Raw genomic sequence first — 15604 nt, forward strand, 5'->3', positions numbered from 1 at the left:
TGGAATCTGTCTTCTTTGGAGATCTCAAAAAGGGTTTGGAAATAAGAAGACTGTGGGAACTCAAGAGAGGGCCAGATAATTCCACCAGAGGCGAGGTGTGTTTGGGGTACAACAGAAACGGTGCTGGAGTGGGAACCCACACAGACCCCAGACTGCCACAGGATCCCCTTGACCTTGAGACAGCCCCTCTGCCACTCTCAGCTGCCCATACAGAGCCGGGGGTCCCCTAAGGCCCTTCTAGCTAGGAAGATCCTGGGAATTCCATCATCAGAGAAGACCTTAAGGACAGCAGGATTCAGGCCAGCCAAGGATGGGGATGTGGGGACAGACAGGAGGGGAGCCTGAGGGGTTGGGAGACCCAGTCTCCCCAGTGCCCACAGGGGTGCTAGGAGGCCCCTGGCCAGGAACACTGGAAGTTCTCAGGCCCCCCTCCCCTGGGCCGGTGCCAGGGGAGCTGGAAAAGGGAAAAGACCCTGGAGAGGATGGTGGCGGGGGGGGCTCCACCTGCCTCGGGCCTGGGATCCCGCCGCCAGGAGGGTCTCGCCACAGCTGCAGGAAACCCCCAGGCCCAGCACCTCCATGTTCTCCGTGTAGGGGTGGCAGGGGAGCGGGGAGGGCTGGGGAAGCCTGGCTCCCATGTGTGCAAGGGGCCTGGGTGTGAGTGTGCTTGAGTGTGCAGGTGTGAGCGGGTGTGCATCCCGGCCCTGGCATCGAGGCGCCCTCTAGCGGCCCCAGCGGAAAGTGGCGTGAGGAAGAAGGGAAAATGATCGCTGACCCTGAAGGATGTGGAAAGAGGCAGCAAAGCCAGGGGCGGAGACGATGGACAGGAGTGGGGACAGGAGGAAGGACACAGAGGGGAGAGTCTGGAGGAGAAAACAAGCCCTGTGCACGCTCCCCTGGCATCCTCCTCAGGGCACAGCGCATCTTGGAGGTTGACCCCCTGCCCAACCCTCTCAGGTCTTCACCAGGCCCCTCCCTCCCCGGGTCAGAGGACGCTCCCAGATGACGAGGGGCAGGTGGGCTTGGACTGGACACATCCGGGCGGACCTGGGCCTGCAGCAAGGGGAGTCTTGAGTCCACCTTCTGAGCCCCTCTGTCCAGCGAGGGCTGACTCAGGCCCCTCTACCCGGACACACCCTCACCCACCACCCCCAGCCTGGGGCCCGCCGTCCGCGAGTCCAGACACGACGGCCCTGGACGCCCATCCTGTGCTGGGGCGGCTGGGATCCCGCCCTCGGGTGGCCACCCTTCCACAAGTCCAAGTGCGTGCGTGCGTGTGCGTGCGTGCGTGTGTGTGTGTAAGCCAGGGCACGGGACCTGAGCGTGTCGGGGTGACGCTGTGGGGAGGAGGTCACAGACGGCTGCGTATGCGTGGTGGCCCAGAGAAGGTGCTGATTTCAGTCGCAGGGACCGGAGCCCTCACCCTGATCCCTTCCAGAAGAAACACCTGAGAGGGTGTCCTTGCACCATGCAGGGAGGCAGGAGGGGCTGGAGCGCCCGCTTACAGGCCAGGGATGGGACTGCACTACGAGGACACCTGTGTCCAGAGGCTCACGGTCCTGCGTGTGAGCGGGGAGCCCGGCTGGGCCTCGGGGGTCAGGGCAGAGCTGTGCGCCTCAGGGTACTTGGGTTGGTTTCTGTTCTTAAACGAACAGTGTTGTACTTTCAGGTGGTCTTTCTTCTTAAGAATTCCCCAAATTCACAAATCTATGGGGGTGTGGGTGGCACAAGCGTACTTTAAAAGCTAACTGTTGTTCTGATGGGAGTGCTATACTTTCATCATACGATATTTAGCAGACACCCGATGATGCAAAGATATAACCAAATCCTGCGTAACAAGCAGCTGTCTTTCCTTCCCATCTGTGCTACTCATGCACCTATACACCTGCATCTACACTTGTGGTTTTAACCGCTGGGCTCCAGCTCTGATGCTAACAGCCCAGGACCTAGAGGGGGAAGTCAGGCTTGAACGGCAGGCCCAGCTAGAATAACCGAGTACAAGTGCCCCTGCCCTGCCTGGGCCACAGTTTCCACAACTGCGAGTAGGAGGTGGCGACACTGACATTTCAGGGTCTGTCAATGGGGAAATGGCACCAGAGGTACAGAAACGACCTGGTGCCCGCAAGTGCCCATTAAATGTCAGCAGACTCAGAATGGGTGTGCGGCTTTCTTTAGCCCTGGCCTCTGGCCACTGCAGTGCCATCTTCGGCCTCCCCAGCCGGAGGTCTGCCAGCCTCCCCGGGTCATCTCTAGTGACGAGGACTCACCCCTCTCCAGGCAACCCGTTCTATTTCGGGACAGCTCTGACGCACCTTCATGGGCAGCTTCCTCTGAGGTTAAATGAGGTTCCTTCCAGCACCTTCCAGTACCCCTTCCCCCACCCCACCCCCACACAGGAGGCGAGGGGAGGGCTCAGGGTTAGCTGGCTTTAACCACAAAGCCAGCGAACATGTGACTGCTGGGGCTGCCACCTGTCACCCCCCGCAGCCAGGCCCTCGGGTGTGGTCACATGATCGACTTCGGGGCCAGACCAGCTCAAGTCACAGCTCATCCTCACGAGGCCCCTTTCCTCAAGTGGGGCTGAGTGCAGAGTGTCGTGCGAGAGAACAAGGACAGGAGGGACCCGCTCGGTCCTGAGAGCCCCACGGCGGCCACTCTTGGTCGGTGAGACCCAGCGCGGGCTCGGAGCTCCCGCGAGACTGGGCTAACTGGGGGCAGCAGGGTGCGAGAGTGCTCAGGACACAGGACCTGCAGTCAGGCAGAGCTGCGTTCGAATCCCAGCTCCCACACTGGTGGGCTGTGTGGCCTCGGGCAAGTTACTCTACCTCTCTGGGCTTCCATTTCCACACGTATAAAGTGGAGTGAGAAGAGGGGCAGCCTCCAGGGCGGTTGTGAGCTTTAGATAAGCTGAAGCAAGATGCATGTGAGCACCTGTCACAGGCTCTGGCATGTGACACCCTCTGGGAGGCACTGCCCTGTTCTCACATCTTCCTCGCCAGCTTGTGGCCGAGCGGCGACCGTGACCCTGGCCTCCTTCTCGGGGTGTCACACGGTTGAGGAGCAAGTGCGAGCGGCAGGTCCAGAGCACACACCTCCCGAGGTTTGTTGAGGGGCTCCTGGAACGTACTAGCTGGCCTCAGGGGGACTAGAGAACCTGCTGGGCCTTCCTCCAACCCCGTCCGCCCCGTGAGCCGTCCAGGACCCCCCGAGTTACCTGCAGGTTCCTAGGAAGCAAGTTCCTCGGGCTAGGAGGCTGCTGATGGGGTCCTAACTGGGCCCCCCAAAGGGCCTTGTGGCCTCACTCTGCAGCCACCTCCTGGCCTCCACCTGGGACGCCCCCCTCAGCCTGGAGCCCCCTGCCTCAGCCGGCTGGTTTCTCCAAGCAGGGTGAGGAGTCCAGCAGGGCTGTATACAGTTTGGAAACCTTTCCCCTCTTGCCCTGGGCATGAAGCAGCCTTGGTCAGGGACCAAGAAGGATAATGAGAGTCAGGTACCAGAAAGTGCTACTAGTTCTGTCCCCCAGCGAGCAGCGAGTCAGAGGGCAGGGAAGCCAAACCAGTGCAGAGGAAGCGACTCAACCCAGGAAAGCGGTGGGTGGGAGGGGATGGGGAGACGGGTGGGTCTGGCCCTGCCAATCCCACCCTGACCCCCACTGACCCCACCACCGGTGCCTACCTCTGCCTGCCCAATGCCCTCCCAGCCCAGGCCCCTGGGGGTCCCTCCTCAGTCTCCCACAGGGCCCAGGGTCTAGGCAGACTGAACCGCTGGGGGCTGGCACTGCCCCCCGCAAAGCCCTAGGATGCAGGGGATTTGGGAAGGATGGTTAAAGGGTTCAGAATGATGGAGTGGTGTCTGCCCAACTGTGGTGACGGCTGCACAGCTCTGTGAACATTTGAAAAACTACTGAATTGTACGACATACGAGTTATTTCTCAATAAAGCAGTTAGCAAAAATCCCAAAAGAAGGCATATAGGCTCAAATCTGTGACCCCTTCACTGTGTGACCCCCAGTGAGCTAAGGGACCTCTCAAAGCCCAGGGGTGCCTCCCACAACCTCTATCCCCGTGCAAGACCAAGGCTACCTGCTGGGCTGACCGGCTGGCCCACCAACGTTCCACAATCGATTTCCCCGAAGATTGGTTCCCGGAGCCCTCCCCCAACTGGCAGCCAGGATTGGAGTCCGAGGGACCCAGGGGGGAGCCCCCACGCCCAGCATTAAGCCGTTCTCCCCAGCTGGGCGGGCTGCAGCCAGGCAGTAGCTGGTCACCTCCTGGTTCCCTGAAGCTACGTGGAGCCTCCTCCCCAGCTGGGAGCGTCTTCCAGAGGCCTGAGGCTCAGAGTGTCCATCTACGCGGGCAGGAGCTCCCTCCTGGTGCACACGTGGCAATGCTCCTCGGCGGGACGCAGGGACAGAGGGCTACCACCCACAACCCCAGCCTGCAATGGCCTCACGGTGACAACGGTGACTGCTGAAAAATTAACACCCAGGATCACTCACTTCCCTCAAATACCACCTGGCACTAGAAGAAAAACCCATTTCCTTCCGAAGGGAAACCAGAGCCTCCTCTTAAGGAAACTCTGTGAAGTCACTGGCTGCAGAGTGACGAGAGATGGGGTCAAGGGCCGCACTTTGGCGGCAGCTGTGTCACGAGTGCAGCCCTGTCGGGCTCTGGGTATCTCCACTCCAGCGTCTGGTTCCACCATCACATTCTCTGTACCCCGCATCCTTCAGCCTTGTGCAGCGTGCCTGGAACCTCAGACCCGCCAGTCCCGCTGTCCACGGGCACCCCAGCCCCAGCTGAGCTTCGGTGCGGGCGGAGCGCCAGTCCCAGCCCAGGGACACCTGGAATCCAGGCCCACTCCCTCGTGAGTCCAAAACGGCAAACTGCTCGTCAAGAACGTTCTGGACTCAGAAAACATCTCCCACCAGTGAGTAAATAACAAATAAGAGGATCCCCAAAGCAGGCTCCACGTAGCCGGATTATTTACACAGCGCGACCAGCGTGGGCCTTGGGCAGTGACGCCTGCCACCGTGCTTGAGAACCAGGCGCCAGCTGTGCCTTGCAGCGTGGAACGGAGGACAGGGTGACGGGGGAAGCATTCAGGGTGTCCCCGCTCCGCTTCTGGCATGTCTCCAGGAGGGGGGTCAGGTGGGGACACAAGCAGGTATGAAGGGACAGCGAGATGTCCCGACCGCTTCCTCCTCCACTGGGGACATGCAGGGCATCGGGCTCCTGAGAAGGACGTCCCTCACCTGAATTTGCCAGAATGGGGGTACACAGGGCCTGGCCCCAGCCCCCATGGAAGATGAGGCCTGTCCTTAGGAGAGAAGGAGGGGGGCTATGGTGCCTGGGGGTGGGGACAGCAGTCCTCCCAGACGAGCCCCCCTGTGCCCTGAGCCCTGCCTGTGCCCTGAAGTGAGCCTGGGACCGTGACTCCTGCAGCTCCTCAGAAGCTGAGCCCCAAGGGCTGGATGTTCCCAGTAGGAAAGCGGTGGCAGAAGCACCCACCTGGGGTAAGAGAAGGCTGCAGCCCAGCCTCTGCCTAACCTCGCTAGGTGGCCTTGGGCAAGGCTTTAGCTGTCTCAACGGGAAAGGCCTCTGGCAGCGGGGGAGCCAGCACCCTCTGGGCCTCCGGGACTCACTGCGACCGTGAGGATGTGCCTGCGATGGTCACAGGGCCCTTGGAGTCGGGATGGCGTCTTGAGGAGACTGGAGGAACAGCAGGTCCTGGCCTCAGGCTGGAAGGTTCTGCCAGCAGGCCCGGTGCGTCAGACATGCCAGGAAGGGGCAGGTGGGGAAAACGCCCGAAAGGCCTTTACCTGCCAGCCAGGTGAGGCCACACCCTGGCTGGGCTGGACGTTCACGTAGAGCAGGTACGAAAAGAAAACCTTGTATGGCTCTGTCTACAGCTCGGCTGCCCGGCTGCCCGGCTGCCCGGCTGGGCGGGGGTGTGTTTGCAAGCTGTCTGCCTTGGGAGCCTCTCTGGCTCCAAACACTGGGGTTGCTGGAAGGGATCCAGCCTCCTTCCTGCAAGGGGCCTGAGCCTCCCGCTGGTCCTGGTGGGGCAGGCCCTGTGAAGCCCTCCTTCCAAAGCTCAGGGGCCGCCGTAACCTCTCCCCACTCTGAGACTTCACACTTTTCTCTTTGGGCCATTTTCTGATAAAAGTAGAAAGAAGCGGGCTTCCCTGGTGGCGCAGTGGTTGAGAATCCGCCTGCCAATGCAGGGGACACGGGTTCGAACCCTGGTCCGGGAAGATCCCCTATGCCGCAGAGCAACTAAGCCCGTGCGCCACGACTACTGAGCCTGCGCGCCTAGAGCCCATGCTACACAACGAGAGAAGCCATCGCAATGAGAAGCCTGCGCACCATAACCAAGAGTAGCCCCCGCTCACCACAACTAGAGAAAGGCCGCACGCAGCAAAGAAGACCCAACGCAGACAAAAATAAATAAATTAAATAAATTAAAAAAGAAAAAATAGAAAGAAGTGAGGGGAATGAAGACATGGAAGGTCACAGGGAGATCTCACAGCCATGGGAAAGTCCAAATCCCACACCCCCAGCAATGCCGTGGCCTCAGACAACCTCGCGTGTGTGTGTGTGTGTGTGTGTGCGCGCGCGCACGCACAACTAGAAGACGCTGGCCTGAGGGGCACCTGCAGCGGGGCTGTCCAGAGGCCCTACGCAGCCCCCTCCAGCCTCCCTCCCTTTCCTGTGCCAGGACAGGCAGGACACCCCGGTTTCACTTGCCTCAGCCTCCCCATTCGGCCCTTGGCCTCAAGCCAGTGGAGAAGCCACGTGGCCAGGTATGAGCACCAAGCTCCCTCACCGCACGGCTCTCTGCCACCCGTGCCCGGTGACAAGGTCATCCTCCACCCGCCTCACTCCCCCAATTCAGTCAAGGCTGGACCAAGGCCACCAACAGGGGACACGGTGCACAGGGCTGATGCCCTGCTGACCCATCCAGTGGCCCTTGGCTCCTGTGAAGCCACTCAGAGGGAGGCCCAGCACAGTAAGGACGCAGACCCTGCCCCTGCCCGGCTGACATCTGGTGCAGACATGGGCCACAGTGAGCTTCAAACCTAGTGCCGCCGGCTCACAGAGGTGGCCAGAGGGGTGGAGAGCTACAGGGGCAGGCAGGGCAGCCCCAGAGGGAGGAGCTGGGTGCTGCCGGGTGACGCTGGCCCAGTCACCAGGGTGCCAAGGTGCCAAGGCTGCTCACTGGCCCCAAGCCGGCTACGTCTACAGAGAGGCCCGTGCAAGGTGCCATGGAGATCTCGTGCACGGAGACTGCCATCTGCAGGGAGCAGGGGGCGGTGCAGGGGCCCCGCTGCCCACCAGAATTGCACTAAGCGCCGATGGATGCCAGCCGTGGAGGCAAGCTAAGACTTTCTAGTGGCCACGTGAACAAAAACAAGAATAAGCAGGTGAAATTAACATAAGGCATCAGGATTGCAACATGCAATCAGTGTGAGATATCATGAATGAGTTTGTCACATTCTTTTTCTCCCGCTAAGTCTGGACTCTTGTGTACGTGCACTTTTAACACGTCTCAATTTGGAACAGCCACATTTCAAGTGCTCCCCAGGCACCTGCGGCTCGTGGCTTCCGCACTAGACAGTGAGGCTCTAGAGATCGGCCAGGGGCAGAGAGGTCCTCCGCCTGCTTTGACGGCACGGAGCCCAGCCTCCTGTCCCGCCACGCGGCCTCCCCCTCCGGTGGCTGCATCACCACCTAACCTGCACTGAGGCTCTTCTCCCTCCGCCCTGCCTGCTAACAAAGGCAGATTTACAACCTCACAACAAACAAATCAAAAGGTCTGAAATCTTAAATACCTCCACGAAAAGAGACGCTAAGCCCCACCCTCTCCACGCAGAGCCAGGTGGGGCTGCACCGGGAAGCAACAGATGTCACCAACAGCACCGGCATCACCTCCCCGTTGCTGATGGCTCCCTGTGCACCACGCGCTAAACAGTACTTACCTACAGCATTTCCTCAGCAATTTAAAATGATGAAGAACGGTCAAGGGCAGATGCCACAAAACATTGTTCAAGAAAAGGGCAGGTTGTGAAATAATATAATACCGTTTTTATAAAGAGAAAAAAAGTATTATCCTTGTATTATCTACACAGAGAAGGCAGTCTGGAATGATCTGGCCAACTGTTGATGGGGTTTGTCTCTCTGGGAGACGGGGTGATGGAGGACTCAGAAAAGTGCCAACCCCGGTGGTGTACAGTAGGACACAGCCGTCTGCATGCCCACCTGCCCATTCGAGGGCTTCCCGACTGTGTGTGCGGACCTTCCTCAGTGACCCAGCGACCTAGTGGCACGCCTGGGGCCTGGGGCAGGGGCAGTACCTTCTCAGTTTATAGGGCCATGGCTTAGGCTGGGCCAGAAAGACCCCAGCTGTGGCTACATTTAATCGAGACAGACATGTTTTTCTCCCTTAGAATCCAGAAGCAGCAGCCCAGTGCAAAAAGCTACATGGCTCTCACTCTTCACCTCTGCCTCACCACCGTGCTCTCAGTTACGGAGGTGCCCCTCCTGTGCTCATGGGTCAAAGGTGCTCACTGAGCTAGGCTGGCTACTGATGGGGCGGCACCAGGGGCCGGGCGGCACCGCGCAGCAGAGCATCAACCACAGGGTGCCAAGTCCCACTGCTCAGCAGCTTCGGGGGAAGCGGGCGCTGGGGACCTCGGGCTTCCAGGCTGGCCTCTGGGAGAGAATGCTGATGAGGTTTCGAGTGGGGTCTCCCTCACTCCCTTAGGCCGCAGAGAGCCCAGGAAACCCAGGAAATCCTCGTTTGAGGACCTGGGGAAGAAAGGAGGTCCATATTTCAGGTGTGCTGGGGGCTGCAAGGTGGCCTCTGGCACCCTGGGAGGTCCAAGAGGTGGATGGAAGGGACTTTCTGGCCCTGGACCTTAGGAGTACTGAGACTTCCTCACTCACCTTGTGTCCACCTACGTGACCCAAACCCAAAGGCCACGTGTGTCTCTCACACAGGAACGGGCCTCGGAGTGAGGGTCAGGCTCTCTAATCTATTCCTCTGACCCCGTCTAAGCAGACCACCCAGGACTGATGTAATCCATCCCTCCCCCGACATCCAGACACCCCAGGGTAACCATGTTTTAACTAGCATACACAAGATGGTACTCCAGCATACACAGAATGGTACTTTCTCTGAATGGCGACAATCAAAACCATCTAGAAGAAGCCAAGACAACACTGTGATGTCTGAGATACGCTCAAAGGCTAAGCAAGCCAGGCCCAGACACCGCAGGGCACATCCACACACCCCCGACAGGTGCCCGTCCGCAACCTGCCCGAGGCTAGGCTGACTTCTGACCCAGCAAAGAAGACGCTCTGGAGACAGAGGTTCAACTCCAAAGTGTCGTTGACTCATCCCTGACCACGGACCTGTCATCTCTAGGTGAGAGATGGATACGGTGGAGGACAAGGAGGGAGAAGGTGACCAGAGGAGCTGGGCGCCCAGGAGCTGTCCCCTCCGAGCACAGTGAGGCATCAGCCACGTTGAGGACAGGAGTGTGGCCCAAGTTCAAGCCGGCTCTCTGTGGGAAGCAGGCTCGACGGCTGGCCAGAGCCTTCCATTTGCTGTCTCCACACTACACCCTATTCAAATCTCAGTTCTGAAACTCAGACCCTTTTTATCTACCACTCTCTGCTACAAAAAGGCATCCAGGCCCGTCCTTAGGGGACAGTTAAAAAAAGGCATCAGATGCCCACATACTGCTCTTCCATTTGGGAAAAAGTAACGCCCTTCATTGTGGAGAAGAAGACAAACGAAACCCTGGTCACCCCAGGAATCCACGAGGCAGGCAGGCAGGTAGACGGCGGGCAGGCTGGCGCGGGGCACTTACCTGAACTTCCCGGTCCTCACCTGCAGCGCTCTCATCCCACACCGCTGGGCACCGCTGATGTCACCCACGATGTCGTCCCCGATCATGATGGCCTGTCGTGCAGTGAGTGAAAGGCACTCAGAAGTGATGTCAAGACAGTTTTCTTCCTGTGCTGCCTCATCTTTTTTGACATAATAAACCTCTTGACTTCATGCTTAAAACCACCACCAGACAAAGGAAACGAGGTAGTATCGTCATCATATTGATTAAAAGTCAATGTACTTGAATATATCTCCCACTGCCCATCATGGGCTGCGGCTCTGAACGGTGCATATCTGGGCGATTTAAAATCAATCAGCGGGTATTAAAGTGATATAGTGCCACCAGGACACACGGGGAAGCTGACGCTATCTCACCTCTAGTCGAGCACAGGCTGAATTTTACCTTCAGCTAAATACTCTGTAACCAGGTTATTTTGCCAACCGTTGGTTCTGTGAAAACTAAGTAAATTTCTGGCAAATCTTTGCAGTCCAAGTTTAGGTTTTGCTTTCCATGCTGAATTTACTACCTATAAAAAGCAACAACAACAAAAAAAACAAAAAGAAGAAAGAGCAAACAAAAATACACACTCTAACACACACACACACACACACACACACAAAATGCTCACAGCCTGGATATCATTTCAAAAAGCAGCCCCTCTCGCCTGAAACAACTAGAGAACCAGACAAACCAAATGCAATAACAGTTTTCAAAACACTGGACATCAGGCAATGAAGGAGGATTCCTGAGACACAGGAAACAAATGACATGGATCCTACAAATGCCGCAGCTCACTGTCTTCAGAGTTTCCAGACTGTGAGCACAGACAGGAAGAACTAGGTACAGCCCAGACTCCCTGAATTGAGGACACGGAGCTAAGAGCTGGGAGATTAAGGCAGGGCGTCCGAGAAGAGAGGGCTACCCGGAGAACTGTGGAGCTCTACAGAGGGTCCCCCCGAATGATGCAGTGTTGGGTAGACTGCTAATGAGCCCAGGCAAGTGAGGAAACCACCCGAGGCCAGGGAAAGAATCACACCAAAAATTAAAGCAGTGCCGGGACCTCACACAGGGTTGGGTTTAGTGTCTGTTCCCACCAGCCAGACTGGAAAATCTCATAATTCACAGGGCACTGAGTAGCATTCTCAGAAGCGTCTTGCCTCAGCAGTGAGGAAGAATTAGCCCTGGACTAAACCTGCTCTGCCTCCCAAACCTTCAAAGCAAGATCTGGAAGGATCAAATTGTTTCCAAGTGATTTAACTGCATCCCAGAACAAAACACAAAAATATTTATTGGTGTATGAAAATATCTAGCACTCACAAAAGGTACAATTCACAGTGTCTGGTATCCAATTAAAACAATAATCAGACGTGCAAAGATGACAGATATCACACACAGCGAAGAGGAAAATCAACCAAAACAGACCTGGAACTGACACACATGTGAGAATTAGCAGACAAGGGCATTAAATCCGTTACTGTAACTGTATTCCACACGTTCCCAAAGTTAAGTAGAGAGACATCCAAGGTAAAAGAAACGATCCAAACCAAGCTTCTAGAGGTGAAAACTACAATGTCTGGACTGAAAAAAAAAAAAAAAAACAACACTGGATGAGATTAAATCCAGATTAGACAATGCAGAAAAGAGATTTATGAACTTGAAGACACAGCAATAGAAACTATCCAAAATGAAACACAGGGAGAAAAAATAATTTTGTGTGTGTGTGTGTGGTACGCGGGCCTCTCACTGTTGCGGCCTCTCCCGTCGCGGAGTACAGGCTCCGGACGCGCAGGCTCAGCGGCCATGGCTCACGGGCCCAGCCGCTCCACGGCATGTGGGATCTTCCCAGACCGGGGCACGAACCTGCGTCCCCTGCTTCGGCAGGCGGTCTCTCAACCACTGTGCCACCAGGGAAGCCCCCAGAAAAAAAAATTTTTAAAACATGAACAGAGAAACAGTGAGCTATGACAAAACTTCAAACAGCCTGGTGTAACTGGAGTCCCAGGAAGCAAGATGAGAGAAGGGGAGACAGAAACAATATTTGAAGAAATAATGGCTGAAAAATTTCCAAAGTCAACAAAAATGACAAACCCGCAGCTCCGAGATCCCAATCAGTACCAAGCACAAGAAACATGAAGAAAAGTGTATCAAGGCACAACATAATCAAACTGCTCAAAGTCAGCGACAAGGAGAAAATCTTAAAAACAACTGGAGGAAAAAAAAAGACATGTACAGACAGAAACAAAGATAAGACATCAGATTTCTTCTTGAAAACATGCAAATGAGAAAACAGTGGAATACCACCTTGGTACTGAAAAGGGGGGAAATGCTTACCTAGGATTCTATATGCAGCAAAATTATCTTTCAGAGCAAAGATGAAATAAAGACATTTCCAGATATCTGAAGCTAAAAGACTTCATGACCAACAGATCCACACACAAAAAATGTAAAAGGAAGTTCTTTAGGCAAAAGGAAAATGGTACTTAAATAGAAATACGCATCTACACAAAACGGAATGGACAGCACCAGAAAGGGTGCCCATGGGCACAGGGTGACCTTTCTGCCGCTTCCCTCTGTTCTTCTGCTGGCCAACTCCTAACAGTCTGTCTGGACTCAGCTCAGGTGACCACCACCTTTCAACCCCCGGCTGGGTTTGGGGGGTCCCCAAAACATTCTGTGATTACCCCCTTGAATTGCATACACCTCCTGTGTTATAATGGTCCCTTCACTTATCTCTCTCCTCCAAAAACTGTGTGAGTTCCTTGAGGGCAGGCTCTGTGCTGATCCTGGAGCTCAGCTGATGACCAACACGAGTTTGTTGAGTGCATCGGTGCTCTGAAATAAGGCATGGCTGTGCATGTCTGGAGACACTTAGGAGGTCCAGCCAATAGAACTGCTCAGTGTTTACCAACCAAAAGAGTGGGAGTGGGTGGCATAGTCCGCATCCGTGTTGCCAAAACTTTAGTCACCAGTGGGTGCCCATTCGACACATCAACCTGTATTAATATTACTGTTTAAATTGATTCGTAATCTTTACATAAATAAATGTGCTTCTTTTAAGAAAAAAGAAGCAGCCTCCCTGACTCAACTGCCACACTGATTAAAAGAAAAGCTTCAAAATATTTTCAGGAAACGATCCTGCTAGCGGAAGAAAAGTTTAATGCCTCAGATACCAAATGCATTCCAGACACGCTCCCAAGTCCGATCAGAAATGTCCTTGGTGGGAGGTCAGACAGGCCTGACAAACCGGGCTCCCGTAGCAGGGTGAGTGTCCTGATGTTGATGGGATAGAAGCTTTGAAACTGACAGTTATTCCACAACTTTCCTCTGGAATTCAGATGCTAGGTAGGGCTAACCAATGAATAAATACATAAACCGAAACCAAGAAAACTAAAAATGGTGACCATGGACTTCCCGGGTAGTACAGTGGTTAAGAATCTGCCTGCCAATGCAGGGGACACGGGTTCGATCCCTGGTCTGGGAAGATCCCACATGCCACAGAGCAACTACGCCTGTGCGCCACAACTAGTGAGCCTGTGCTCTACTGCCCACGTGCCCCAACTACTGAAGCCCGCACGCCTAGAGCCCATGCTCCGCAACAAGAGAAGCCACCACGATAAGAAGCCAACGCGCAGCAACAAAGAGTAGCCCCTGCTTGCCACAACTAGAGAAAGCCCACGTGCAGCAACAAAGACCCCATGCAGCCAAAAAAGAATTAATTAATTATTTTTTAAAAAAAGTGATGACCGTGAAGCATTTGCAAACCAGGGAACTCTTACACATTGATTTGGACTCTGCCTGTGAGGAGAGGAGTCCAGATGGAATTTGCCTTCCAGCTCGGAGTGGGAGGGGTGGGAGGCAGTGAATCCAGAGGCAGGCCCTATGCGACCAGCAGAATGGACAGACTGAGCTCAAGTCGCAGACGCGGCCAGAGCAACTGGGCCTGAATCCCAGCTCTGCTATTTGCTAGCCCTGTGATCTTGTGATCCACTTCAGTCTGTAAAATGGGTACAATTGGTGTGGTGTTTAAACAAAATCACGTAAGTTAAGCATCAAGGACAGTGCCTGGACGTAATAAGTTATCTGTACGTGTTTAAAAGGAAAAAATATTAGGAAATGTTCTGTTGAGGAAACTCCTAATGTAACCCTATTGGAGACAGTCCACAGTCCTTACGACAGGGCTCCAGTGCCTCAGCTCCTTTGTATCAGGTCCTCTATAGGCCAGGCAGTGGGGACACAGTGAGTCAGAAACACAGTCTCCATCTTTGTGAAGCTCCCAGTGGAAGGCAGAAGACGGATGTTCATGAGGTGATTTCACAAACACAGAGCCAGGACCTGTGATAAAGCACAGGGAGGAAAAGTGCAGGAGGCTGTCAGGCCTAACCTTGTGGGGCTGGTGGTGGTCAGGGAAGCCTTCCTGGAGGAGGTGAGGTTTTGAGCTTGGATCTGAAGAGCAAGAGGGGTCAACTAGGTTAGGGGGTATAGGGGAAGGGGTGAGAGCCTTCTCCGAAGAAGACACCACATGTGTGCTAATCCTCTACCAGGGCAGGCCACACACGAATTCCCAAAAGCACAGCCATTAAGCCTGAAGCACATGTCCTCGGAAACATCTCCCAAACAGGACTTCAAAAAACGAGGAATCACGAGGAGCTTGCGGACGAGGACAAAGACTGAGCTGGTGCGGCCCCAGATGCCAGGGAGGTAGTTTCAGGTAAACACGAGGCTTTTCTAACAATCAGCATGGGCTGCCTCAGAGGTACCAGGCCCCTGCCACTTAATCATATTCCAGCAGAGGCCAAAGAGGCCTCCGTCAGAGAAGCTACTGGGGGACACTGGCCCCCGGGGGACCTTGAGCAGGTGGCTGATGACCACCAGGGCTGAGAATTCTGCCAACTGCTGGGAGCCACCGGCCCTGAGAGACATACGAGGTACCTGAAATAAACTGCACTTTGTCCCAGTGAACATTCTAAACTTCATACTTCTCACTAATTTCCTCTGGTCTTTCCTCCACTAAACCCATGTTTCCCAATGTGTGTTATGCATACTGGTGATATGTTCTTTGATTTTAGGTAGAACAGGACATAACTTTTTTTAACATCTTCATCGGAGTATAATTGCTTTACAATGTTGTGTTAGTTTCTGCTGTATAACCAAGTGAACCAGCCATATATATACATATATCCTCATATCCCCTCCCTCTTGGGTCTCCCTCCCACCCTCCCTCTCCCTCCCCTCTAGGGGGTCACAAAGCACCGAGCTGATCTCCCCGTGTGATATAGCTGCTTCTCACTAGCTATCTATTTTACATTTGGTAGTATATATAAGGACATACTTTTTTTTTTTTTTTTTTGCGGTACGCGGGCCTCTCACTGTTGTGGCCTCTCCCGTCGCGGAGCACAGGCTCCGGACGCGCAGGCTCAGCAGCCATGGCCCACGGGCCCAGCCGCTCCGTGGCATGTGGGATCCTCCCGGACCGGGGCACGAACCCGCGTCCCCTGCATCGGCAGGCGGACTCTCAACCACTGCGCCACCAGGGAAGCCCAAGGACATACATTTTTAATGTAATCCTTTGTATTTATTTTTAGAGTAATCTATTTACGGTGAGTGATTCTGGTCTTCCATTTATAGTAGAGATCGAAAGTTTTTTTAAAAATACATTTAAGTTTATAAAATGAATCAATTTAAAGAAACATTAAGTAAATAATAGTGC

At 54.8% G+C, this 15604-nt stretch overlaps 2 protein-coding genes across 5 annotated transcripts in view; one reads left to right on the forward strand and one right to left on the reverse strand.

Moving 5' to 3' along the window:
* LHPP (phospholysine phosphohistidine inorganic pyrophosphate phosphatase) overlaps nt 1–15604 on the reverse strand; it is a 134639-nt gene that overhangs the window by 77637 nt on the left and 41398 nt on the right. For 3 of the 4 annotated variants that reach the window (XM_067709115.1, XM_067709119.1, XM_067709116.1), the window contains exon 6: nt 9877–9968. In XM_067709115.1, the coding sequence (XP_067565216.1) occupies nt 9877–9968 (92 nt within the window). Of the gene's footprint in view, nt 1–9876; nt 9969–10032; nt 14230–15604 lie in introns of those variants that run through there. The other variant, XM_067709118.1, reaches the window with a different exon arrangement.
* The window catches only part of OAT (ornithine aminotransferase), a 104809-nt gene continuing 91619 nt past the window's right edge, over nt 2415–15604 (forward strand). The window contains exon 1 of the mRNA XM_067709106.1: nt 2415–2425. The gene's annotated coding sequence lies outside the window, so the exon portion shown is untranslated. The remainder of the gene's footprint in view (nt 2426–15604) is intronic.

The sequence above is a fragment of the Pseudorca crassidens genome, chromosome 16 (genome assembly GCF_039906515.1).
Source record: "Pseudorca crassidens isolate mPseCra1 chromosome 16, mPseCra1.hap1, whole genome shotgun sequence".
NCBI classification, from domain to species: Eukaryota; Metazoa; Chordata; class Mammalia; order Artiodactyla; family Delphinidae; genus Pseudorca; species Pseudorca crassidens.